This window comes from Exserohilum turcica (genome assembly GCF_000359705.1).
Source record: "Exserohilum turcica Et28A unplaced genomic scaffold SETTUscaffold_2, whole genome shotgun sequence".
In the NCBI taxonomy this organism is placed as follows: Eukaryota; Fungi; Ascomycota; class Dothideomycetes; order Pleosporales; family Pleosporaceae; genus Exserohilum; species Exserohilum turcicum.
The window spans coordinates 1,936,305-1,958,494 of NW_007360025.1; the positions used below are offsets into that span (position 1 = coordinate 1,936,305).

The following is a 22,190-nucleotide window of genomic DNA, read 5'->3' on the forward strand; positions in this document are numbered from 1 at the left end:
ACGTGCTGCTATGTCACGTAATACCCCATCCCTCCGCTCTTTCACATCAATCTGTAGCCACCCAAACACTACCACCACCACCACGACTACTACAACATCGCCAATCCCCCAACTACACCTTGGCGTAATCCGCCAACCGCTCATCTGCTGCCTTCAACGCCTCACGCAGCGCCTGCACGTTGCGTGGCTTGAAAATCACCTGGTAGTGTCGGCACATTGTCACCAGGCTGGTAGGGTCTGCGCTGCCTCGGACAGGATGCACGTCCACGTCCGAATCCTGGACAAGCTCGAAGCTGTTCAGCATCCTTAGGAATACCAGGTACAGTTCTCGATTGGCCAGTAGCGACCCGGCACACATCCTGTAGCCCAGGCCATATGTATGCAGCGGCGCATCGGGCTGTTCGAGCCAGCGCTCTGGGCGGAACTCGTCTGGATCACTCCACACTTCTGGGTCTACGTACTCCCCGTTAGCCTTGCGCGCCCACGGGTCCCTTCACGCCATGAAACCACTTACCCATGTTGCACGCCCATGCATTCAGATATATGGTGCTGCCCGCCGGAATCAACTTGCCCTCATATCTTATGTCCTTTACGGTGGCCCGCGGAAGCGCCAGTCGCAAGACTGTATAGTATCGCAAACACTCTCGAACCAGTGCGACAATGTATCCACACTTTTGATCGTCATGCGCATCAGCCAGGGGCTCGTCCGCCGAGTAGAACTTCCGGATCTCCTTGATGGCCTTTTCTTGGATGTCTGGTCTTTGGGCTAGCAAAGCGACACTCCACTGAACCAATGTCGTGATCGTATCCAGTCCTCCCGACAGCATTGTCAGACTAATCGATGTCAATTCCTCCTTGTTCAGAGCGGCTTCTTTGTCCTGGATGATATTCGCTTGGATGCACGGCTTGTGGGTGCCCTTCTCCATGCGTTGGTCCAGATCGCGGTTCAGCTTGGTCAAGTACACATCTCTGCGACTACGATACTCTTTCGCCGACTTGGTGCCCAAGCTGAAGGGGTTCAACCGCAGTATGGGAATGTAGTCTTGCAGGTTGCCAGTGGTGCTTCGAAACTTTGATACCGCAGCCTCGACTTCACAAATCTCATGGAACATGGGGTCATGTCGACTGCTCATCCGTGTTCCCCAGTTTAGCGTCAATGCCAGCGACAGAGAAAGCCGTTCAATCATAGGCATTGGATCCACCCCAACTGTGCCAGCATTGCCTGATTCGAAACCATCTTTGATAAACTCTTTCGTCTCGAGGTCGAGATAATTCACGTATGTCGCAATCGAAGGCTTATTCAGTGCAGAAGCAGCACCCTTTCTCCGACGCTTGAGAGAATCGTTGAATGGCGATGTTCCAATGGTCGTACCCGCAGTGTTTGAGAGCACCTGCATGGCAATTAGCACAGTTTTTTATGCGTCCTCGATCAACCCACCTTGTGGAAAGTCCAGAATACCGGCCTTGAGCTTAGTGCTTGACTATTCCCACCAAATATCTTCTTCGCAGCGTCTGCGCCATTCACCACAATCACCGGTTCGTTGCCAAGCTGTATCTGGTACACAGGCCCAAAAACCTTGCTCCATTCCCGATACTTTTCCGCAGCGTTGTATTTGATATCCGGGATGTTGCCCACCAACGGCCAGTTTGTAGGTCCAGAAAAACCCTTTATGCGTCGCGAATATCGAACATATTCATTGCCGATGACGTATAGGACAGGGACAAGAATGAATGTCAGTAGAAGGGATTGGAGTGGATTATTAGCTAGTTGCGACAATAGCAGCGCAGTAGTGAGTGACATTATCACATTCACTGTTTACCGTCTCCAACCAGTTCCGGATGTCAAACAGATAAAAAGAAAAGAGACGTGTTCTCTTTAGCAACAGAAATCGTGAGCACGGAGAGCGAGTAGCCTCGGCATTACTTTGTTTGTCCATTGCTTCTTATGCAGTACCGATTCCTTCACGTCTCCATGTGACGATGCGGCTTGTGCGGGGAAATACCATTAACTTTGTGGAGTGCGGAATTAGTCGCCTAGCGCGGAATGCAGGGCACGCCGCGGGTCGTCATCATCCCGCCGGTAAGTAGGGGAGCTCCGTCGCATCTTTGCGAAGGAAAAGTAACTCCTTCGACATAGTCTCCAGCCGATTAATTACTCTTGAGGCCGGAGAAAGATTTGCTTTCACAGGCTCTCAATGCTGTTAGAGCTCGACTATACACAAGTTATCTTCCGGTTTCGTGTCCAATGTATGCTGAACATCTGGCTAGCACATAGGTCACAAGCCTTTCTAAGATATCTCTTGAGGAAGGAAATAAATCATCTGTCACTGTAACCACTGTTTCAGTCAAGGTTAGATAGGTCCAATGTTCTGCTCTAGCTAAGTCAAGTCCTCATCTTCCAATATGTGTAACTTCAGTTTCACCTTTCCCACTGTGAACATATGTCGCTTTTGGAACAGTGACTTGGCTCTAGCAGTTTGGTGAATTTGCTAGATGTGAATTTGGGAGTACCGATCGATCGACGACACAGCACAACAGACACTGCCCAGCTGAGTGTTGCAGATAATTCAAACATGCAGTGCTTTCCAAACGGAACAAGAGATATCGGCCCTTAGGATAAGCAACCATAGCACACGAGAGCTACAACACCAGCTCCAACCCAGATTTAAATCATTCACAAAAGACAAATGATACAAGAGTCAAACGCTTCGTGGGATGGAGAAGCTGGCAGTGCGAACGCATGTTCCGGCCACATTGACCACACGCGGACACACGCGATCCCACGCGACCCTTCAAGACGTGGCCAGATCGCCTTACATCGTGAACAGCATTCATATCGGTGAGAGTGGGACACGGGCGTTGGGTGACCTCAAATAACCCCCTCCCCCCCTCTTCACGTTAGATGCGAGTCTGCTGACTTCCGTCTTCCCTATCATTTACTACTACTAAAGCAAAGCAATATAGATTCACGCGACTCCTCATAATACACATCAATACCGTCCCTCTATCATATTTACCCAGCCTTTACGTTACAATCAACAGAGTTACCTTGAAGAAATACTAGAAGCTACATGAAGGGATTCTCACCTTGCATGGCACCACTATGCGGCAGAAACAGTCACAACCCAGGAGATAGGCTTCCCGAAAAACATCTCCAAGCTGCTCCCAGGCCAGGAGAAGTCCATGGTCACTTTGGGGACGCGGACCATAACTATTACGGCCAGCGGTTTGCTGTTGCAAACACCATTAGCCAATCCCCTTTTCCGAACATCGGATTCGACTCGGAAGATGCCACTGCACGTGATCTACACTCTTGCGTACAGACAGCGCATTTATCGGCTAGCGGAGGCAATGGTCTTTTTCATGATACTGGGAACTACATGGCCGTCACGAACCCAGGCCCCCAGAGCCCTGGGCAGAGAAATGGAGTTTCCCGTGACCATTTGATTCACCGCAGGTCCTTCTCAATCGAAGAGCCAACACTCGCCTCCATGACATCAGTTGGACTGTCAGAGTCCAGACATAGCAGCGCACCTCCACACATGCCAGGCCAGCATTACGGACCGTTCCTTGGCCGCTTTCGAACCTCGGAGGAAGCAAAGGGTTATCGCCGTGACCGAATGAGATTTGGCAGGAGACCATGGAGAGATCCTGAAAGCGACCCAACCATCGCCGAGACTGAGAATAGCCGGGATTACCACGTGGAGCGTATCTACAACGCCATGATCTCTGGAGAATTCGCCAGAGACAATGCAAAATCTACTGCGCTGAAGAGATGGGTCCACGAACCGCATTACCAGGCCGATCTTGTGGAAGCATACGCTCATAAGGTTTTCGACTGCTTGCTCGAGCAGGTCAAGCACGGGTTTCGTGGCTGGCATCAGAACGACTACGTCAATGACGAGCGAAAGGGCGAAGACGACGACAAGGACATTGACTGCGCAGGTCGCTTAGGTACGTGTTTATTGTACAGTAATTTTCGTAGTACTCGTACTAACTCCATACACTGTGTAGACAACATCGTGGCAGCGCTCCAGCAGGAAAAGTCGATATGCGAGAACGTCATGAGCTCCGCCTGGCAGATACGCATGTTCGTCAACGCACCCAAGGCATATGCTAAGCGCAAGGACCAGAATCGTGTTGGAAATAGCAAGCGGCCAAATGCGAAAAGTACCGACGTTGCAGACGACAGCTCACGGGCGCTGAAAAGAGCAAGGAACACAGTTGCTACACGACCCAGACAGGTGCGCGACCGCTCGTCGATTGCACAGCTTCCACCATCAAGAGGTCCGGCTCTTCAGCAACAGTATCAGCAGGCGCAATCACCATACTTTACACCCTCGGTGATGCACTCGACAACAATGAGCCCTTCACAGCGATTCCTGCCACTGCAAGCCCCTTTGTCGCACTTCTCCCCTCCTTCACACGGGCCTTCACCAAGCCACGAGACAAGTCTCGTCCCACAGTCAGCAACCCCATTGACCAGGCGACCGCCTCCAACACCAGGACGACAGGAAACCCAGCGCATGACGTCGATGCCACCCATGCCTCCTGACAACGTCTTTGCCTCGCCCCTAGCCAAGGAAGCAAAACCCGTACCACCCCCCTCGACCTTCAAAGACTGGCAAACTGCAACGCACGCGTACCTTGCGCCCAGCGCATCTCAACAGCTCGACACGCTTGACGTGGCTGCCACGGCAAACGAGCAGCAGCAGCAGCAGCAAGACATGCACACGCCGTTTTCGGGTTGCCATGAGACCCCCGCTTATGCCAGCATGTTCGAGCCGCCACACTCGGAAATGGGCGTGTCTCTTGCTGATATGGAGTTTGTTTCGTTGCAGCCTCCGATGGACGATGATTTCCGCGACCAAGCTTTTCACGGGTATTGGCACTGAAATGTGTTGAATAGCCGGTGTTTCTTTGGAAGCACGTGACTGGCGATTGGGAACTGTATTACTTTACATATTGTTATCTGTGGCTTCATTGTTCTCAGCGTTGGCTAAACTGGTCCATGTGGCGCCAACACTCCTCGTTTCTTGTTCAGTATGACCTTTTCTTATACCGATTCTATTCATTCAGTCTTCTTTTGTTTTTATACTCCGGGTGTCTGTTCGACTGGGGATATTGCGTCGAACGCAAGTGGATCGCAGGGCAGAGAGGGAACTGGGCTGGCGCATGGCATTGGGCATTGGGAATGTCAACGCAGAGTCTTGGGAACTCCATTATTATCTTGTAGTTGGTAGTGGTTTGTGCTGTAGAGTATATCAATTCTTATCAATAGCACCTGCTGTGCTTCTCGTTAATGTCGGCGTTAGACAGTGAAGCATACTTGGTATGTATATACTCGTGGGTATAGTATACGAGCGGGTCGACTGATGGGACATGGTACTCCTTCTATACAACGTACAATTTTGAAGAGGTGATACACACAAGGCAAACTTCACTGGCAAAGGAGAGCAACATGTATCCCACACGGAGCGGGTAAAATGGCATAATTGAAAGGTATATCTACAGCAGAAGCGAACCGCAATCTCTTACTATGTACCAAGACACAAGACGGTGTATCATGCGCCTATCCTCCTTTTCAGACAAGAGCTTAAGCGCGGAAAGCACGGGGGTGAACGCCACCTGCAGCCACCATGCGGCGAAGCCTGTTAGCGGTACCAGTTCCCGCGTTCTTGCGGAGCCAGGTGATGAAGGTGTCAAGGGTGAATGTCTTAGGGAGGGCAGAGCTAGAGCCAGAGCCGGAGCCAGAGCTAGAGCCAGAGCCAGAGCCAGCACCAGAACCGGAACCAGAGCCAGAACCATAACCAGTGACATAACCACCGTTGTTAGGCTTAGGGCTAGTGTTGGAGCCAGAAGTATCCATGCTAGACGCAGGAGAGGGCTGAGGGGCGGAGCTACTACCGCCAGCTGGAGAGGGTGATGTATTGGAAGTGCCGGAGCCACCGCACATGACAAAGTCAACGCAGGACTCGTATGTCTGGTCAATGGAGGCTGCGTTCCAGAACCACTGGATCACACAGCTTCCCTCCTTGCAGCATTCGAAGCTAACATCGGGCAGTGTGAAGTCGAACGATGTCCACTCGGGGTGCTGGCTGAGGGGTTGCGAGGTCAAGGCGTACTTGTCCCAGCTGATGAGGGGCTTGCCAATGACTGTGTCGGTGGCGGTGTTCACAATGGAAACGTTGGCGACACCATCGTGAGGGGCACGGATGTCGACCTTCATCTCGACCTTCTGGCCAGGCTTATATTGCTGAATCTCGCCGTGGTCGGAGAAAGGAATGCCCTTGCATTGCCACAGGCGGCAGTCTGGGTGAGAGCCCTGCAGGTTTTGTCGAGCACCCTGGACGTTGCCGTAGTGGTCGGAAAACTCGTTGTTGTAGACCTGGTCGCCACAGGCAGCCTTGAGACCCAGACCGGGCATGCGGACATTGGGAGAAGTGACATAGCCGTGGGCGGCAACGGAAGAGGCAAAGCCTGCAATAGCGATAGCGACGGAGTAAGCCTTCATTGTGGTGGTGTTGGTGTTGGTGGTTGATCGAGAGGAGCAGTAGGTGTTGTAGAGACGAATGGACTGAAGCCTAGCTTCTGTAAAAGGGAGTGAATGAAGAGGTCGGTATAGAATGAACGTGAGGTCTCAGACCTAGAGGGGACAAAGCGACTGTGGGGTGAAAGGGAAAGAAATGGTGGTTGATGCAAAGGAAAAGACTAGAGATAGGCCAGCGTCGCCTATATATGAGCTGGCAACATGGCACTATTCCCCTTTGCCAGTATGCGCGTGGATCTCAGGTGTAATTAAACATTCGAAACATGTTCCCACGAGATTGGGCTTTGCACAACGCCTACCCGCCCTTTGGTTTCGGTTCAAGGCGTCAGCGAAGCCTTGCCCGTTCCTGGCGCTTCAGGCTTGGAGCGGGCCATGTATAATGCTTGTTTCTAATGTTTTCTCCACCAGTCACAGGCGTAGGTGCGGTGCCCAGGATCGGTGACAGGGTATTGTGCGAAGATGCGGTAGAGGCGTTCCCACGACAGCGGGCACCATGCATCTTGACTGGAGCCAGCAGCCTGGTTTCTGACTCGCTCTACTGCGAGGGAGCATGTAAACGAGTTTGTTCATATAGGCGAGGCGCCCATGTCCCTGGATTGAAACGGTTGTGGGCGGGGGCAAGTTTCAGGACGCCCGAGGCTTATGCAAGGAACGGTGCCAAGGGTGCGCGGGCTATTCGTCTTCGCCATGTGCAGCGGTATCTCCCGCCCCTCTGCTGACCGTTTTCGCTTTGCCGACTGCCTGAATGGAGCACGGCGTCATATCTGGATTGGTGGTGGTGGCGAGTAGAGGGGCCTGGCGGCATAGAACCCCAAGGTTTCGATCCAAGCGTTTCCTTGCTACTTAAGGCACAAAGCTCGGAGATGACACAAGCCGCTCGATCCTGGCTGCGAGTCAATGCTGGCCGCGGTCAAGCACACGAAGAATTATTATAGCGAAAGCTTGACAAAGCCACGTCGCTCTAGACTTGTTGCTTGGTCTTTGGACGGCACTTTTGCGCATGCATGTAGAGCCATATCGCGACTGTTTACGCCACAAAGGCCAAGTACCTAGAGATGAGCATGTGCCTGGAAACAAAAAAAGTTTCGTTATAAATACCCAAGCGATCGAAGCGAGTGCGAGACGGGCCGCTCACGATGATGATCCAGCGTATGACGGCTGTTAGTTTCATTGTGAAGGCCCGAATTTTGGGTCACGTGAGAGGGTCTTGGCATCCCTCTGGCGTCGGCAGTATGGCGGGATCTTTCCGCACCATTGGCCCGCGCATGTCCGTTTCACCTGCATTCTCCCGTTCACTTCTCTTATCCTACGCATACATTGCCAATGCTGACATGCATTCAAATTTAGTCTTCGCTTACCCGCCACACGAGGCGCTCCATGCTCGCCTCCTTCCGCCTTAACATATCCATTGCCTTTTGCGCGCGCTCCAGAAGGGTTGTGCCTTGCACAATTTTCTGCCTTTGCGGCGTGACAACGCCGTTCTGGAGAAGGGCAGGCATGATATCTGGTTGCAGGTGCTGCTTGAAGAAATCGTTCTGCGTGGCGTTAGAAAGACATATTTGGATAAGCTGATCGGACTTCAGCATCATGCTTACATCGTGGTAAAAGTGTGTTCTTACACCCCTACAATCAACTCCATCATCCCAGGTAGCCGCCCTTGACACGTCCATCTCATACACTGGATCCTCGGTTTCGCTCGAGTCGCGCACAACGACGGGTAACAGGACGGCGACTTTTGTGCCTCTCTTGGCAATTCGGGCAATGGGCGCGATACTACCGTTTTTGCTGCCAATGCAATCCAATATAAGCGGAACATGGCCTGCCCTGGCTCGAATCGATGCAACTACACCCGCATCATTGTAATCCAAAACTTCCTTTGCACCGAAGCTTCGCAGCTTCTCATGATGCTTTTGCGATGCCGTCGTAAGGATGTTCTTATATCCGTAATATCTGAGAATCTGGATTGCAAACTGCCCTACTGATGAAGAACCACCCCAGATGAGTATTGCGTCATCAGCGCGCGGTGGCAGGTAGTCCACAGGCTTCGGCCATGGGGTCTCGAGGCCGAGGTCCTTGGTGAGGGCATGGAAGACTGTCACAAAGTTGTTTGGCAACGTGACAGCCTCCTCAAGGGTGAAGCCTCGTGGCAGCTGATGCTCATTATCAGTACCTTTTCAGATATACTGAGGTCCAGTGTGTACAAACCCTTGCAAACTGCCACTCATCCGCAGTACAAAATTCCTGGTGCGACTTTTCCGCCTGAGTTCTCCAGGTAAAGCCAAAGACTTTATCACCAACACTCAACCGTTTCGTATCTGGTCCAACCTGCACAACAGTGCCAGCAGTACTGTCTCCAAGTACCTGGGGATGCTGAACGAGCAGACCGCCGTCGTTTAGGTGCAAGTCGAGCGGCGTCGACGCAGTCCACTCAACCCGAACACGAACTTGCTGTCCAGTCGGAGCGACGGTAGGTACTCGGATAATAGCAAGAGGGCACTTGAGGCCCACAGTTGCAACGGCAGAGTGTGTCGACATGGCGGAATGCTGGATGATGCAGAATGTGAGTCCAGTCTCGGATCAAAAGTGAAAATGGCCCGCTAAGTAACAGAAGCTTATGGTTCTTTTTGCCCTCCACTTTTCAGCGCTCTTCAATGCTTTTTATAATCTCTTGAATCACCATGTCTTGGTAGGTTTTGATATTACAAATGCATGAAGGGTTGAAGCGCACTAGGGAAAATTTCCAAATCCGGTAAAGATCATCGCTCGACGGCTTGCTCGTCATCGACACATTTCATGTCGGCGATCAAGTATGATGTTTAAACAGACATTGATTACGCTACATACAGCCTCAAAATAGAAGCGCTCTTAGATTTTGAATTACAGATGGAAGAATTCATCTCACTTATCCCCTCCACGTCTTCCTCAACCTGATGGTTTATTGTCCTGAACCAACAAGATTGGATACATTTTACCTTTAATCGTACATTTCCAGCACAATTCCATGCGGCCCTCCCTCACTCGCAGCATAATTCAGCTCATACCAGTACACTTCCAAATCCCTCCTGCTTCCCGCGTGGACATAGAACTGGGCCACGCGCCCTGCAGGGCACTGGAACCATCGACTCACAATCTCGGTCGCCGAAGCCGTGGACAAGATGTACGTGTCGTAGTGCTCAATGATGGCGGGCTTGTTGTTCCAGGTCGTGGCACCGTTGACGAGCTTCGGCTCGATGCGTGAGATGTTGATGGCGAAAGGAGCCTCGCCTTTGAGACTGAAAGGAGGATTGTGGTAGGAATTCGTGTTGACTAGGAACCGGAGGCGGCAGGTGGTGCCGTTGATGTCGTGCACGTCAAAGTTGACGCCCGTCCACACTTGATTGCCTGTCTTGCTCTTTCTTGAAAATCAGATGCTATACAAGGGACATGTATGGGACAGGGGAAAGTAGCATACATTGTAGCTGACAGTGGCGTCATTTAGAGTCTTGAATGCAGTGTCTGGTTCGGCGCTCTTGAGGGGAATGAGGAGATGTGGAAATTCGATATTGACAAGTGCAGATAGGGCTGGAAGCCCGAAAAGAGCTGGAAGAAGGCAGGAAAGGCGCATACTGGGTTTGTGGGTAAGATTGGCGATGATGAATCTGGAACCCAACAGTGGCTGATATACAGGTATTATATATGATAACTCGGGAGGATTATCCGCGAGGCACACATGCTCTCCCAACAAAGCGTGACAAACTTTGGTAGCACGACTTGGACATTGCGAGCAATTATGCTATATCCGGGGTACGGGGTACGGTAATGCTTATAATTCGAGTTCCACGAATATGTTTGGAAAGGGCTGGTGTATCATGAGATGGTGAATGGGCATAATGTGGAAGTCAGCAATCGCAATCCGTGAGGCCATTGTGAGCTACAATGTGCAGCACTAGCCAATCAGTTGTGCGAATAAACTAGGAAGCATGCTATTTGCTCCGTGACTGTGAAAAGGTCGCAGTATTGGCTCCCAAGGTGTTGAACGAAGTACGTAATCAAGATTGATGCGGCAGAGCACAAGGGAGCTGTCATGTGCGTGGCTATCCGTCGGGAAGACAACGTTGCTGGTAATACCGGCAAACAAGCGGCCGATTGGGTACCTTTTTCTTTTTAATTATTGTTCTTTTCTTCTTGGTCAAGCTGTATCACGTTGGACAGTAGCAAGCGGAGGTTGGCGTGGATGCACGCTAGCTGTCCTACGCGGGCTTAGGAAATACAGCCTCGGCAAGTGGGGGCTGGCGTCATAGCATCCCGTCCCTTGGACATGTTGCTACTTGGACGTCTCCTCGTGTATACCCAATTCGGGCCTTGTACTGTAGCTGCAGTCCGATGAGCAATGTGCCCTTGTCAGCATGGCTCTGCTATCCAGACTGCGACCCGCCCTGAAGCCGCGAACATGGGCCTTGTCTATTCCTCCAACCCCAACGCGCCGAAATCTGTATCTGGCACCGCCGTACCTCCTCGATGACTACATACCCCGCTATCATCTGCTCTCGTCGATTGAGGCGTCCAAGAAGCGGTCACTAGCTTACGCACATCTGCGCGAATGCAACTTGTGTCCCAGACTATGTGGCGTCAACCGCTACGAGAAGACGGGCATGTGTCTGATAGGTGCCGAGACAGTCAAGGTGGGAACCATAGCGCCCCATTTCGGCGAGGAGCCATTCATACAAGGACACAACGGTTCCGGGAGCGTCTTCTTCAGTGGCTGCAACATGCGATGCGTCTTTTGTCAGGTATGCGATGCGCGTAGCACCCTCGCCAGAATACTTGCTGACCGTGTGCCCAGAACCACGACATTTCCCATACGCGCAACGGCTTTGACCTCACACCGGAAGAGCTCGCCGAATGGTATATCAAGTTGCAGGATGTCGGTCGGGTCCACAACATTAACCTTGTCACACCAGAACACGTCGTGCCACAGGTCGTCCTTAGCATCCTGCATGCGCGCGAACTGGGCTTGCGCTTGCCCATCATCTACAACACATCGTCTTTCGATTCACTCGGCAGCATCAACCTGCTCGATGGACTTGTCGACATATACATGCCCGACTTCAAGGTGTGGAACGATAAGACAAGCAAGCGGCTGCTCAAAGCCGACAACTACACAAAAGTGGCCATGGAGAGTATCAAGGCCATGCACGAGCAGGTTGGCGATCTCTGCTTCACCGCAGATGGTATAGCCAAGAAGGGCGTCCTTGTGCGACATCTTGTCATGCCAGGTTTGGAGGATGAGGGCAAAGAGATTGTAAAGTGGCTTGCAAATAACGTTAGCAAGGATCTCATGGTGCACATCATGGAGCAATACTTTCCCAGGGCTCACGTGGGCAAGAAACGACGGGGCCACGGAAGCCAGACTGATGCCGAGCGAGGCCAGTCCGGGGCCTCGGATGAGACCAACAAGGACGTGCGATATGCAGAAATCAACCGTCCTGTGAATCTGGAAGATGTAGCTTCAGTCAAGAAGGCCGCCGAAGAAGCGGGCCTATGGCGCTTTGTCGAAGCATCGCGCCATGGCGGCTTCAATATCTGATCAGTTGAGCGTCGAGACGAGGAGAAAAGGAGGGAAGGCGAGAAGGAGGAAAGACAGAGGCAAAGGAAAATCTCCCTCGCAGTTGCCACAGGCAGAGTGCAGCTGCCTCAACACTCGCTACGTTACTGCCCCGTGACTGAGCCAACGTCAGCTCCTTCATCCACCTTGCCTTCGCCACCGTCGCAGCAAGCCACGCCTTGCATCATTACTACAGCGTCTCCCGTTACAATGGACGCCTTGTCCGCCATCGAACACATGGTCCGCGACCTCAAAGTCGACCGGGACACCTGGCAGGCCGTCGCCCTCCAGTACAAAGAAGCCTTTGAGGCCCAGACAGCCCGTCTACAGGAGCTCCAGGACATCTGCTTCGCCACCCAAGCAGAGCTGGAGAACGAGCGAGCCCAAAACCAGAACGCGAGCTCCCTCGACGGCTTCGAGCAGCGCTTTGGTACGGCCACTGTTTATTCTCCGAGCAGCGTGGGTGCACATGCTTCGCCAAGGCCTCCCGGCAGTTCCCCCAGCCTATTCTTCCAGAGGGTGAACGAGTGTGCTGCCCAGCGAAACTACGGTTGTGCTCTCGCCGAAGTCGAGCGACTTTTGCGCGGCCCCCTGAGCGCCAAAGCCCGCGCCGAGGGCCTCTTGCTGAAGAGCACCATCCTAAGAGCATCAGGCCCCGACGAGCTATTCGACGCACTTGCCGCGTGCAGCGAAGCTATAGAGCTATGCAGCCGTCTTTCGGATCTGGAGAACTTGTTGCCTCGAATACAATACCAGCGCGGCCTTCTTTACTACGAGCTTCGTGTGCTTCACCAAGTCCATGGCGCTTCGAGCCAAGTCAGTGATGACGGCCTGTTCTCCTCCCAACACGACGAGTTTCGCAGGTCTTGCGACAACGAGCTGGATCTGCTGCGCTGTGCCAAGCGTCGGTCGGGCTTTGATGAGAGCCGTACTATGGAGGGCCTGCTCGCCCATCTCGAGGAGAAGGCCACGGACGTATGCTACATATCTTTCCACGGGCTGTCATAGCTCCCGGCTCGTGCTAATGTCTGCAGAGCAAACGCCGACGCACGAGTACACAACTCAGACAGCGCGCTGCCGCCAAGGCCAGAAGAATGTCGTTGCCATACAAGTGGATGAAGTCGAAGAGCGAGGGATATCACCGCGACGGGTAAACGACTGTAAGACAGACCGTGGTTTGGGAGGTTCAAAAATATCCACTGGAATACTTCGATTGTCGATACTAGTGTACTAGCGGAACATCTATTGATAGTTTGTGCTCTAATCATGTATCTGGATACACAATGTTCATTCTCTATCCAACCCTCACGTCCTTTGTAAGGGCATCATCCTTTTTGTGTCCAACAATGGTTTCTTCGACACAGAGACATTGTGAGACATATCAAGCAAGGGTTGTTTGGCTTCAAGAGAATCGTTTCCTGCCACTACAAGGTACAAAACTACCGAGAGGAGGATGCATTCTGCTTTGTTCATCGCATACCAGACACCTTTTCTCTCCCAACGTCGACATGTCACAAGATACCACGATGGCACCGACTGTTTCCAATGACGATTTTGTCCATGACATTGTTCCAAACTATAATTCGCCGTTAGAACTGAACATACGCGCTTACATTGACACTATTCCTACCGCATTGCCATCACCAACCGTACAGGACCCATTGTACGGCCGTATTTCACCATTATTATCACCTTCTCAAGAAAACTCCCTCTCTATCCATGGTTTTCTGGATGAACTCAATCAAGCTCCTGATGACGAACTCCTTGCCGAACCCAATCAACCAACTGTATCCAAAACATGCTCGCGCCTGGTACTATTTCGCTCGTATATATCACACTGTCTGGTGTTACAATCGAGCGCCAACATCTCTGAGAGAAAACCGCTGACAAAAAAATTGAGCTCAGAATTAGATAAGAAATACGCAAAGATGCGCCAGCTCGCCTTCAAGGCACAACAGCAGGCCGAAGCTCTTGAAAGGCGCGATCTAAAAGCACGAAGTGAGTACTGGTCTGGCCGTGCCTGTGGCGGTCTACGAGATTGGGAGACAGCCGTGAAACACTTTGCGGTTGCCATTAAGCTCGATGTGCGGAATCCTACCGATAAGCACATCGAACCATTCCGTGAAGGACTACTGCCAGATGAAAAGAACGACGTGGACTTCCTGCTTCAGTACGTAACCCAACGCCGCGATGAATGGGCCCAAAGAAAAGACAAAGAAGAAAAGCGCATGCATCTACAGGGCTTTTACATCGAAGACATAGATTGGGAAGCATTGAAAGATCCCCATTGGACGCCGCATCGAGATTTCATGATGTATTCTGCAAAACAACAACACAGTGGAGTTTCTGGAAAGCCCGTGAACCATGTCAACAGCAGCGCAGACCAGTGGCGACCAGTTCTCCATGACATTGAGATTCGCGTCGTCAACCAGAAGCTGGCTGTACAGGACGACAAGCAATATTTCCGCCACACACTAACCGCAGAGGAGTGGAAATATATACTCCGCGGCGATGAAAATACCAAAAAGAACTTGCTAAGAGTTCAGGGGATGCGCAAAGGGAAGATAGAACATAAGAGAGAGATCAGCTTTCTCCCGTCCCCTCGGAGTATCCCGTCGACACACTCGTCGCCCAAAATGGCACGGGATTTGTGCAGCGAACTGGAACAGGCTGGGTTCAATAGCGATGAGGAAGAAGATATGTATGGTGATGATGATGAGGAGGAGGATGAGGATGAGGAAGATTTAGGTAGTGAAATGGATGAGTCCTAGATGCGCACGACGATGGGTATACTGTCGTTCATTAAACTATGCAATGATATGCTTTGTGGAATGCAGTGGCTCAGTCTCTTAGCATTGGGAAAGTTGAATAAAATAGTGATACAGTATCCCACATACTTATGCATAAGTGGTATCCAGAGGAGCAAGCTTACGTTACAAAATCTATCTCTATGTGGATGTAATTTCCTCAAGGGTATCAGAACATTTTCCAGCTCAAAAGACCATAAGAACTACTAGCTCTAGACAGTTCATACAGACCCAAGCGTCATTGCGAGACCATCGATTTCTCCTTTCCTTTGCTCGGCCTTCTAAACTTCTCACTGAGCTCTCGCACATCGATTCCGTTCTCGATCTGTCCACGTAACCACGCACTCTCCGCTAACTTGGCCGCTATAACACGCTTTCTTGTCCCACTCTTTGCCATATGTTTCAAACTCTTCACAATGCCATCTCCAGGATACGCCAGGATACGCCAGGATACCAAACGTCGCAGCGCCCGTCTTCGTCACCAGACCCGCCATACCTTTGCCAAAGCCCTTGGCATACCCAATAGCACCATCTTTCTTACCGCCTTCGTAGGTCTGGCGAAAGGGATCCGCTAGACCACCCGCAAAGCCATATACGAAATTCTTGCCGCCGACTTGCAGACCGAAAAGAGCGCCAGTGACTTCACCGTGGTCTTTGACTTCCTCACCGTATAGCTTGGGAACATTGCGGAAGCCTTCTGCCGTCGCAAGCGGCAAATCAACCAGGGCGCCCTTGACGTAAGTACCAACGAATTTACCAAACCCTTTCGATACATCCTCGGCCATACGGTATGCAACTGCCCCTCCACCTGGCTTTTGCAGCGGCTCCGAAGAGGATGAGGGAGAAGGAATTTGGCGTTTGGGTCCCGTGAAGGGATCGATGGTCATGCCTTTCATCGCCATACCCATGTCGCCTACTATACCGACAACAGCAGACGTCGAGCCAGTCAAGGGGTCCCAACGCTGATTCGTAATGGTAAACGGACAGGTGGCATAGCTTTCCAGATCTGACTGTGAGAGGATACCCTGGTCAATCAGTATCTGGGCTGCAACTTTGGAGAGGCGAATTGAATTTTTCTTCGTTTTCCAGGATGCCACCATGGCGGGGAGGAGTGCGCATTGCATTGTTTCCAGAGGCAGATTGGCATGGAACGACTGCAATGCTGCTTCTACACCGCGCTCGTTTTCCATTTGTGAGGAGAGGCTTCGAGCTGCGTGCTTGGCTTCAGACGTGAAGCAATATTGTATGGCTTGTGTCAGGTTTTCGCTCGTGAGAAGCTTGTGAGGGATAGGCTTGGGTCCCGCGCCCGAGGCTGCAATCATTTCTCCCCAGAATGGCTGGTCTCCAAAGAACGGTACCACAAATGTAGGACAGGCATTGCGGAGTCCGCATGCAGCTGTGCCTGCCCCGCCGTGGTGCACCACAGCCGTAACATGCTGGAATAACCATTCGTGAGGACAATCTCCGATGAAGAGTATATCTTCATTGTCATTTAGCAAGTTGCCTCCAAGATTACTCCAGCCCTTGGAGATGATTGCTCGGATGCCTAGCTGGCGCACAGCTCCTACGATGGTTTCCGTCATCTTCGCAGCGTCTTCCAGTACAATGCTACCAAAGCCAATGTACACTGGCGCGGGACCATTACGCAAAAACCGGTCTATGTCGTCAGGTGGCATGTAAGGTGTTTGTTCTCTGAAAAAGAAGCCACAAACGTCAATATGTTCCGGCCAATCCGCCGGTTTTGGTACCAGTGCTGGTGACCAGCAATATGTGAAGGGGATCTTGAGTGCTGAGGCGAGTACAGGTCCGACAGATAGCGGTACAGGCTCTAGATCTAGATCATGCCTGAAGCTATTGATGACGTCGCCGAGTCCTTGCCAGGTGAGGCACTCGAAAATCCCATACGAGGCGTAATTAATCCGTGCGGGCGAGATACTATCACCCTTGAAGTTTGCCAGTGGATGGGAGAATGCTCGCGTGCTACTCCAGGGCATGGTGAACATCAGATGGAGCGGAATTCCGAGTGCTTGCGCGCAGTGTACGTGTGCAAAACTAGGCGGATTGGCAATGATAGCATCAGCCACAAACGGTTGCTTGGACTGCGGATCGGGCTCGATACACGAGTACCAGCAGCCATACAGCATATCCCTGATCATTTCTGTTTTGCGCTGGATGTCTCCTTTTCGAATACTGTTCATTGAGGGTATCAGACTCGGGTTCTTGACCATATATCCCACTATTCCGCGTTAGTGGCTTTGCCGTAGATGGTGCCGAATGTAGCCGCTTACTCAGCTCTTTGGGGTCGCCTCCAATCGGGTAAAACTCCAAGTTGGACTCGTGGACAAACGCCTCGAAAGTGTCGTGTGTTGCTATTCGCACACGATGCCCGTATCTTTGCAGCTCCTGGCCCAGAGCGATGAATGGCTGCACGTCGCCCCGACTGCCAACAACTTGAATGACAATATTCAAACGAACGGACCATAAGTTGCTGGTGGTGTATCTACGGCTCAAGCGTGGTCCATCGTGCTCATTCTCGGGTACCAGCTTGATGAGTGTTTTCGTGAGTCTTGAGTTGAGGTCAATGTCAATGCGACCTTCCTCTACCGAACATGAGTAAAGCATGATAGGGCATTGGCAATCAGGAATACCCACCATTTGTGTCAGTAGTGCCAATTTCAGGTATTGAGCCCTTGAAGTCTTCCTCGGTGTACGGTGGTGGTGGAACTTCATGTTCCTCTCCTTGATTGTCGTATTCACGATACACTGGTGTTGGTATTTGAGTATTGTCCGGAATTTTCATCGTCATTGCGAGTGATTCTTCAGGAATTGAGAATGAAAATTTGTTACTGAATAAAATGCAGCAAAGTAAAGCTTTATTCAAATGAGCAGCTGCCTGCGTATATAGTGTTTAGGTATAGTGAAGCTGAATACGGGTACGGGGATACGAGATACGGGAGTACGCAAGCTGGCCTAGTGTCGCCGGATTTTTAGAAGCCCCAGCCTGGTTCATATAATTAGTAAGTCCAATTGCCTTAACGAACACTAAAAAAAAGCATTTTCCAGAATCAGCTGTACGCGCAATAACATGAGAACAACAGACTCGTCGGTCTGAAAGACTTGTTGCCTGGAAGGCGGCTTACGCAATAGCCTGCATCACATCCTCTTAGCATCCTTTTCCTGCGCCACTACCTACCACCTGCCTTTATTTGCAACTGAAACTGACAACGCCCTACCTCTATGTTTGAAGGCAACCCTTCAATGTGTGGAACCACGCTTATGCACGCTGCACGCTGCACGTGAGGCGCTGTGCCACGCAGCTTGGTAAGAGTGGCGCGTAAGCTACCAAAAACAGCATATTGAAAGATATCATGGCGGCGATAGCCGATAATTCCCCATAAGGGTATCTTTCTGTTAAGAACACCTGAAAGGGAATCGTGTCTTGTTACGGTAACCGTAAATGCCAAGGTGATTGTGGTCACTGACTCGACACCGCCCTTCTAGGGTTTAGAAGCAACTCTTTGAAAAACAGCTGACTGGCCCTACATAGGTACTAATAGCAGACCACATCTATTCCCCATCTTCAATGCAGTTCCTAGTGGACGAAATCCACCCCTATGGTGCACATATAAATTGATTGATAATGGTGTTGTAGTGATTGATATCTCCAACGCAATTTCAACCCAAATCGTGCAAGACAGCTGAAGCGGTGCACTACCTTCCTTCATTCTCACCCAACCATACCATCGTGACATCACCCACGGTTAAATGTGGTCCACCTCATCTCAAAGCATTGGTGCCAATTCATTTTTTGCGGTCCTCGTCCCACATAATCGATCCATGCTTTTCCAAGCGTTTCAACCCACTCTCGCTCCCAAGTTGGCCAGCTCAAGAAGGGGAGTTTCTCCGCATACATACGAGTCCGCTCTTGGCATGCCACGCCCGCCATGAGTATCCACCAAGCATATCAAAGCACCGGAGCTCCGTGCATATGTGTCTTGGCGTAGTCTAGAAGCTCCTTCTCGCAGAGGAGCACGGGGAACCTGGGGTACGCGTTTGTTTGGAGTATACGGCATTTGGACGAGACGGCGGCTCGGCACGGGTGCGTTAGCGTCCAAACGGTGAGCAAACGTGGTTCCCAAAACTACCTAAAGAAGAAATGCAATCTAGTGCGTTTCAATGCAAAAAACCCCCCCCCCCCCCGTGGATTAACTCAGTTAGTCGACAAGCACTGGTGGTGGTTGTGCGTTTGCACGAAATACCGCCAATGGGAGAAACTTTGGAAATGAAGATCGCCGAACCGCGCTTAAGTAGACGGAATGCCTGCTGTGCGAGCGATTCCCGACTGTATCCCTTTGGGTGAGCTTGAGCATTGCGTATAAAGATCTAGATATCTTCACTGTTTGTGTTTTCTTCACTGTCTTTCTTCAACACTGCGGGCAAGTTCCTATTCACTCTTTCATAGTTTTTGAGACACTGTCTTGGCACCTCCGTCCTCTCAACAGAACATACACGAGAAAACAAGATGCGTTTCTTTGAAACTGCTACGGTTGCTTTGACAGCAGCTTCCGCTGCCTATGGCTCACCTGTGGAAAAGCGCGCAGCCGCAGTCAACGAGCTTGTTGGTTTTGGAGCGGGTACTACAGGAGGGGGAAACGGGGCTGGTACCACTGTCTCTTCTTGCGCTGAGTTGACGGCCGCAGCAAAGGTCGGTGGTGTCATCAAGATCAAAGGCATGCTCGCCGGCTGCGGCGTCGTCCGCTTCGATGTCCCCGGCACCTCCATCCTCGGCGTCGGCAAGGATGCTGGGCTCACCGACAGTGGATTCCGCTTCTACAAGACTTCCAACATCATTGTCCGGAACCTCAAGCTCTTCCGTGCCCCCGAGGGCAAGGACCTCATTGACATTGAGTCTACTACCAATGTCTGGATTGACCACAACGATCTCTCCAGCCTGGGCGTGACGGGAGACAAAGACACATATGATGGTCTTTTGGACGCAAAGTCTGGCTCTGACTTTATAACCATCTCATGGAACAAGTTCCACGACCACGTGAGTTCACTTACATCACCCCCGTCACTGTAACAAGTAATACATACTAACATATTCTACAGTGGAAGGGATCTCTGATCGGCCACTCCGACAGCAATGGCTCCAAAGACAAGGGCAAACTGCGCGTTACGTACCACCACAACTCGTTTATCCGCGTCAACTCGCGTCTGCCCTCGATCCGCTTCGGCACCGCTCACGTGTACAGCTCGTGCTACAGCGGCGGCATCTCCGGCATCAACTCGCGCATGGGGGCCCAGGCCCTCGTCGAGTCAAACTCCTTCACCGACGTCAGCCGCGCTGTGGTAACAAACCTCGACTCGGACGAGGAGGGCTTCGCGACTGAGACCAACAACATTTTGAACAACAGCACCACGCAGATTACCAAGAAGGGCTCCTTCACCCCAAGCCACAAGTACACTGTTGATCCCGCGGCGAGCGTCTGTGCCATTGTGGAGAAGAGCGGCGGCGTGGGCGTTGTTACCTTCTAAGGTGGTGACTTTGTGCGGCAAGTGGTTACTGCTTACTTGCTCCGGAGATGAACCGATCCTAACGACGGTACCGTACATAATTTTCTTGCACTCGGCCCGTGACCCCACTGTATATAGGCCTCCAATTTACTTTTATTATTAGCAACGTTAGGTGCAGAGCCGATCAAACACAATTGCGGCTGGGTATTGCATCTTGTCTAGTTTGTGAAGTTACCAGAAAAGATTGCAGCAGTCAGCGAGATTGATGGGTGGAGCACGAATTCTTGAGATAGTATGACAAGGTCTTCATTCTTAACAAATAGTTTACGATTCGGGTATTCTTGACTCATCTCTCTCGTCCTAGTCTTCTCTCCTTCAGTTGCAAAAGCTTAATAGTCGTACACCGTGTCCAACCTCATCCGCACACACTCCCCTAACAAACACCTCTCTGCCCCTATAGCCATCGTCTTCCGCTTTATTTACTCTGCAAAAATCCACACAGCGCTTAGTAGAGCACTAATCAGGCCCACAATGACCAGGACGATTGGGCCAGCATAGATACCCGTGGGCAGACCCTCTGTAGTAAACTGAGCAACGATTCCCATGGTGAAGTTCTTGGCAGCCTCCCTCAGCGCAATCTCGGTCCAGTTTCCACAAGCGGCGTTGAGAGTTACGTCCTTGGTGAGAGGAGGTAGCTTGGCAACGGCTGCATCCAACATTTGTTTTGTGCTCAGCGTGCCCACGTTGGCTTTCTGCATCACAACAGTGCGGTAGCTCGAATTCGCGCCGATGATGGACATGTTTGCGGTGCGCTCGTAGTCCAGGCAGAGGTCTTGTTGGGAGGGTGTGGCGGAGACTTGGCGGGCTTGCAGCCCAGTGTCCATGCTGCCGGGGGCGGCAACATTTCTCGCGGCGGCTAACTGGAAGACGGACAAAAGCAGGAATAGTGGTGCGAAGAGCTGAGTGTACATGGCGGCGGTGTTGTGTCGTTATCGTATGCCTTATTTTTTTATTATTATTCGCGGATAGGTTGGCGCTGCGCGTTGGCGACGATGGCGAGCAAAAGAATCGTGGTGGGGGAGCGAAGGAAAAGAAGATATTATGAAAAACAGTAATAGAGAATCGGTGACCGGCACGCCTCGTAGAATTGAACAAACCCAAAGTGAGGGGGTAGAAGAGAAAAGCACCGGGTTGGGTGAAATTTTTGGTTCCACTGCCTGAGGTATACCAAGAAACGCGACAAGGGAGAAGCGAAGGAAGACAGGAGAAAATCAGGCCACTTGGTCGTGATATATGAGGCTACAACTGCTATGGTGGGAGAGTGTTCATACGGCGCTGCGACGTGGAGCGCCGGATGTTGGGGTGTGCATGAGGCTCTATGTGTATCAGGTTGCAGGGAGCCTGATGGTTAAGCGCCCCTAATTTGGGCGCTCGGCAGACTGCCTCGTGACGTGGGGAGCGTGTTGAGCGAGGCGTAGTGTCGCTCCCGCCAGCACCAATTGCTGCGTGGAGAATTTGCTGGGCGCTGGGCGTGCGCACTTGGTGGCGACGGCGTGGATACGAAGAAATACGGAGGTGCCTCACAAAAGTTTTGTCCCACGCTAATCTCGGCGCTTCGGCATAACTCTTCTTGGCGCAACTCCCACCTTTGAGCTGAGTAGCTGTACGATTTGTCTGTATCTATCGTTACAATGTCTCCTAATACTGATCCTTACACCCGCACCTTAATTGT

At 51.6% G+C, this 22,190-nt stretch overlaps 11 protein-coding genes across 11 annotated transcripts; 5 read left to right on the forward strand and 6 right to left on the reverse strand.

Moving 5' to 3' along the window:
* Positions 1-27: 27 nt before the first annotated feature.
* Positions 28-1,804, reverse strand: SETTUDRAFT_115834 (uncharacterized protein; the record flags this gene model as incomplete). The annotated part of the gene is made up of 3 exons (XM_008027401.1): positions 28-453; positions 515-1,391; positions 1,439-1,804. The coding sequence occupies 3 exons, from the start codon at positions 1,799-1,801 to the stop codon at positions 113-115; spliced, it is 1,581 nt and encodes a 526-aa protein (XP_008025592.1). The 3' UTR covers positions 28-112.
* Positions 1,805-3,092: 1,288 nt separating this feature from the next.
* Positions 3,093-4,895, forward strand: SETTUDRAFT_153831 (uncharacterized protein; the record flags this gene model as incomplete). The annotated part of the gene is made up of 3 exons (XM_008027402.1): positions 3,093-3,954; positions 4,015-4,244; positions 4,272-4,895. The coding sequence occupies 3 exons, from the start codon at positions 3,093-3,095 to the stop codon at positions 4,893-4,895; spliced, it is 1,716 nt and encodes a 571-aa protein (XP_008025593.1).
* A 701-nt stretch (positions 4,896-5,596) lies between these two features.
* SETTUDRAFT_135655 (uncharacterized protein) lies at positions 5,597-6,578 on the reverse strand (the record flags this gene model as incomplete). Its single annotated transcript, XM_008027403.1, has 1 exon — positions 5,597-6,578. Exon 1 carries the CDS (start codon positions 6,512-6,514, stop codon positions 5,597-5,599), a length of 918 nt encoding a protein of 305 aa, XP_008025594.1. The 5' UTR covers positions 6,515-6,578.
* A 1,315-nt stretch (positions 6,579-7,893) lies between these two features.
* On the reverse strand, positions 7,894-9,085 carry SETTUDRAFT_153833 (uncharacterized protein; the record flags this gene model as incomplete). Its single annotated transcript, XM_008027404.1, has 3 exons — positions 7,894-8,085; positions 8,146-8,700; positions 8,756-9,085. 3 exons carry the CDS (start codon positions 9,083-9,085, stop codon positions 7,894-7,896), a joined length of 1,077 nt encoding a protein of 358 aa, XP_008025595.1.
* A 439-nt stretch (positions 9,086-9,524) lies between these two features.
* On the reverse strand, positions 9,525-10,154 carry SETTUDRAFT_153834 (uncharacterized protein; the record flags this gene model as incomplete). The annotated part of the gene is made up of 2 exons (XM_008027405.1): positions 9,525-9,941; positions 10,002-10,154. The coding sequence occupies 2 exons, from the start codon at positions 10,152-10,154 to the stop codon at positions 9,525-9,527; spliced, it is 570 nt and encodes a 189-aa protein (XP_008025596.1).
* Positions 10,155-10,935: 781 nt separating this feature from the next.
* Positions 10,936-12,116, forward strand: SETTUDRAFT_153835 (uncharacterized protein; the record flags this gene model as incomplete). Its single annotated transcript, XM_008027406.1, has 2 exons — positions 10,936-11,319; positions 11,373-12,116. The coding sequence occupies 2 exons, from the start codon at positions 10,936-10,938 to the stop codon at positions 12,114-12,116; spliced, it is 1,128 nt and encodes a 375-aa protein (XP_008025597.1).
* A 228-nt stretch (positions 12,117-12,344) lies between these two features.
* On the forward strand, positions 12,345-13,288 carry SETTUDRAFT_87358 (uncharacterized protein; the record flags this gene model as incomplete). Its single annotated transcript, XM_008027407.1, has 2 exons — positions 12,345-13,109; positions 13,169-13,288. 2 exons carry the CDS (start codon positions 12,345-12,347, stop codon positions 13,286-13,288), a joined length of 885 nt encoding a protein of 294 aa, XP_008025598.1.
* A 354-nt stretch (positions 13,289-13,642) lies between these two features.
* Positions 13,643-14,905, forward strand: SETTUDRAFT_31380 (uncharacterized protein; the record flags this gene model as incomplete). The annotated part of the gene is made up of 1 exon (XM_008026859.1): positions 13,643-14,905. The coding sequence occupies one exon, from the start codon at positions 13,643-13,645 to the stop codon at positions 14,903-14,905; it is 1,263 nt and encodes a 420-aa protein (XP_008025050.1).
* Positions 14,906-15,231: 326 nt separating this feature from the next.
* Positions 15,232-17,747, reverse strand: SETTUDRAFT_19597 (glycosyltransferase family 1 protein; the record flags this gene model as incomplete). The annotated part of the gene is made up of 3 exons (XM_008026735.1): positions 15,232-17,177; positions 17,230-17,541; positions 17,594-17,747. 3 exons carry the CDS (start codon positions 17,745-17,747, stop codon positions 15,232-15,234), a joined length of 2,412 nt encoding a protein of 803 aa, XP_008024926.1.
* A 1,716-nt stretch (positions 17,748-19,463) lies between these two features.
* On the forward strand, positions 19,464-20,479 carry SETTUDRAFT_153838 (polysaccharide lyase family 1 protein; the record flags this gene model as incomplete). Its single annotated transcript, XM_008027408.1, has 2 exons — positions 19,464-19,991; positions 20,054-20,479. The coding sequence occupies 2 exons, from the start codon at positions 19,464-19,466 to the stop codon at positions 20,477-20,479; spliced, it is 954 nt and encodes a 317-aa protein (XP_008025599.1).
* Positions 20,480-20,792: 313 nt separating this feature from the next.
* SETTUDRAFT_163122 (uncharacterized protein) lies at positions 20,793-21,629 on the reverse strand. Its single transcript, XM_008027409.1, has one exon. The coding sequence runs from the start codon at positions 21,427-21,429 to the stop codon at positions 20,938-20,940; it is 492 nt and encodes a 163-aa protein (XP_008025600.1). The 5' UTR covers positions 21,430-21,629; the 3' UTR covers positions 20,793-20,937.
* Between the last annotated feature and the right edge of the window lie 561 nt (positions 21,630-22,190).

Excerpts from the sequence above, each read along its gene's own strand:
- SETTUDRAFT_163122 (XM_008027409.1), bottom strand. The coding sequence starts at position 21,429 with ATGTACACTCAGCTCTTCGCACCACTATTCCTGCTTTTGTCCGTCTTC.